The sequence below is a fragment of the Aplysia californica genome, unplaced genomic scaffold, assembly GCF_000002075.1.
Source record: "Aplysia californica isolate F4 #8 unplaced genomic scaffold, AplCal3.0 scaffold00036, whole genome shotgun sequence".
NCBI lineage: Eukaryota > Metazoa > Mollusca > Gastropoda > Aplysiida > Aplysiidae > Aplysia > Aplysia californica.
Genome location: NW_004797306.1, coordinates 1,033,019 through 1,036,118, shown reverse-complemented (window position 1 = coordinate 1,036,118; position 3,100 = coordinate 1,033,019). Strand labels below are relative to the sequence as shown.

The 3,100-nt window shown below is 47.7% G+C and overlaps 1 protein-coding gene across 1 annotated transcript in view; it reads left to right on the top strand.

Annotated features, from left to right (window-relative positions):
• LOC101846193 overlaps positions 1–2,981 on the top strand; it is a 4,468-nt gene extending 1,487 nt beyond the window's left edge. The window contains exon 2 of the mRNA XM_005091822.3: positions 203–2,981. Within this exon, the coding sequence (XP_005091879.1) occupies positions 211–2,145 (1,935 nt within the window). The 5' untranslated portion in view covers positions 203–210 and the 3' untranslated portion in view covers positions 2,146–2,981. The remainder of the gene's footprint in view (positions 1–202) is intronic.
• Positions 2,982–3,100: the final 119 nt, after the last annotated feature.

The window sequence follows — 3,100 nt, the reverse complement described above, 5'->3', positions numbered from 1 at the left end:
CACACACATACACACACACACACACAAACGCGCGCGCGCGTGCGCGCACACAAACTCACACGTTAACACAACTTTTTGTTATAAATATTACTGATACTGCTATCTTTCTACTTAACTTTTTTCTATTTGCCCGATCTGTAGGCAGAAATATTATAATGTACCCCCCCCCCCTCCTTTCCCTTGTCCCCTCTTATATTTGCAGCATCAATCATGTCCTGTAGTCTCAGCGCCGCCCGACTCCGCCGTGTTGGAGTGTCCTGCCTCCAAGACACCATCAAGAACCTCTACAACATCCAGACAAAAATCTTGTGTCGGGATCTGGCCTTCAAGTCGGAATCCGAGCTCCCTTCGTACCAGATCACTAACCTAAGCGAGGTCTCAGAGAAACTGGCGAAACAGCTTGCCTTCATCTTCCCCAATACAGATGGAGAAGAGTACAAAGCTTTCCTCAACCTGGGTAATAAGGTGGTGCACAGTGCCAGCGGGAAAACCATACTGGACAGCTTGAAGAAAATCTACACCAAGGCTTGGGAGATTGTAAAGGGATGGGATGCAAGCGATGAGCTCTTTGTGGGAGTCATCCCAAAGCCGAGAGAGGAGAGTTACTGCACCACGGAGTTTGACGAGGTATCCCATAAGACGTACCTACACTGGGAGACAGACGGGTTGGGAGACGACTTTTTGGGCGCTGTCAGCCGCATGCTGAGGAAGGTGAGAGACGAGAAAAGACAGCCCACTCCCGAAGAGTATCTGGCGCAGCATTTGGCTTACATAGAGATCCAGAAGGGGAAATGGGGACGTCACGAACAGATCCGTGGTCTGGGCACACCTGGCTTCCGGCCTCACACGCAGACCTACATGTCGCTGACCGACCCCGGAGAAGGTCACGTGATGGGAACCACCAGATTCAACGAATGGATGGAAGGCGCTATTGTCCACGTGGAACATCTTGAGCGACCCCGCCACTTGCCAAGAGAGAACATCGAGTCATACCGTGTTCCGTCCGTGCTGGACTTTTCCCATGTGCGACTTCACGTCGGCTCCACCGCACCTACCACTTACTTCTTGGGGAGAGCCGTCAAGGATTCTGGGAACTTTGACGAAGATTTCCTGAAGATTGTCCACATTACTGCTGCTGCTGCTTCTGCTGCATTCTTCATGGGTGCAGCTGAGTGCAAGATTGCCATGGAGCGACTTACAACCTCCCAGGCCATTCGCTACATGCACGCACTCAGAGCTCAAGTCCAGCACTCAAGAAAGCAAATCTTGTCTGCGGCCTGGAATCTGAACCAAACCCTGACAGACGACTTTGAGCAAGAAGATGCACAGAAACTCACGGAACGTATGGACATCGCCCTCACAGCTGTCAAAATCACATCTCTCGGTGGTTTCGACAAGGTCACATGGGATGGGGCTAGTGACTCCTACCCGTCCAAATGTATCATGTACCAGCTGACCTTCCAGGAGGCGTTGACCATCGTCCATGAAGCTCACATCAAGGGGCTGGTCACATATTTCTCCGCTGGCTTCAAGTTCAACGAAATCCAGCACGCCGTCTATGCTGGTGTGGATGGTATTGGCATTGGCGGTGCCCAAGTTCTGCGCTTCATGGACAGCGAGACAGGCATGCACGGGCCTTACACAGAGGAGAACATCCCCATCATCTTACAGAAACGCGACGAAGCTGCCCAGTCTGTGAGAGGACGTGGCGTGGACCTCCTCGTCAAGTTGGACACTATGTTCTTCGAGGGCTCCATCTCTCGTCCCGTCGAGTATCTGAGACAGAAGCTGTTCAAAGCCCTTCTCGATATCAACGAAGAAGCCATCTCTGAAATCCTTGAGCAGCTGAAGCACGTATCCACCGCATGCCGTGAGGCCAACATGCCCTTCCTGCACCGCGCCAAGCGCATTGTGGAAGCGGAGCAGCCGAGGCTGAAAGAGTTCTGCTCTGAGGAAGAGTGGGAAAACCTGGTGCGAGTCCTCAAGTGCCAGATCGTGGCGCGAGACGAGCGCTCCCTGGTGGAAGAGTACGAAAGCGACCCCTGGCTGTCCATCCGACACCGTTACCGCCAGAACCAGTGCCCGAGAGACGCCAGGATCTGCTACGTTCGGCAATCTTCCTTCAACATCCCTTTCAAGTGCTAGAGACTTTGAACAAACCAGTTTCCAGAACAAACAACGATAACAAGCGAAAGTAAAGGACAGCAGGGGAAAAAACGAACCACAAGACATTTTTAACAAGTGGGTATAAGTTCGAAAATGCAATATTTCTTACTTGTATCATTACGCAGGTTTTTTTTTTCTTTTAAGCTACCTTTATCCTTTTCGTTGAGCCGATAAGAAGAATATAAAAGTATTTCATTTTATGAAACAGGGTTTAAGAGGCCAGGTCTCCTTTTCATGTCACAGAAAATCCTCCATCTTTAAAATTCTCACCACTATCACCAGAACCCATCGCTCCACCCTTAATTCATGCCGTTTTACTCTAGTAAAATGTATGAATTAGAAGCTCATTGAAGTAACAGTGCTTACATGTTCATAAAATATTTTGTTGAAAGATTGTTTTTTTTTTGACATTGTATATTCTGATGTTGGAGAACGCCCGAGATTCTCTTTTTGTTTACAAATGATTAAAGGATGGCTGAATGAATGCATGAATGAATGAACGAATGAATGAATGAATGAATGAATGAATGAATGAATGAATGAATGAATGAATGAATGATCAGCATACCCAGAATTCTCATTCCTTGTCAATATGGTATGCCGGTACCAATGCAATCTTGACATCAAAGAGTGAATGCGTTTTAATTGCTTTTATCGAGATAGTGATTTCTTCTTTTTATTTGTTCGTCATATTACGTAACGTTTGTTGCTGAAAACTACCTTTGGTGATAATGCACCAAAATATCTGATTTAGCCGCTGTGTTATTGCATTTCTGTGAGTTGACTCGTTATCCCCCCCCCCCTCCAAAAACACCAAGTAATGGACACACATACACATACATACACACACACACACACACACACACACACACACACACACACACACACACACACACACACACACACACATACATACACACACGTGTGTATCTAT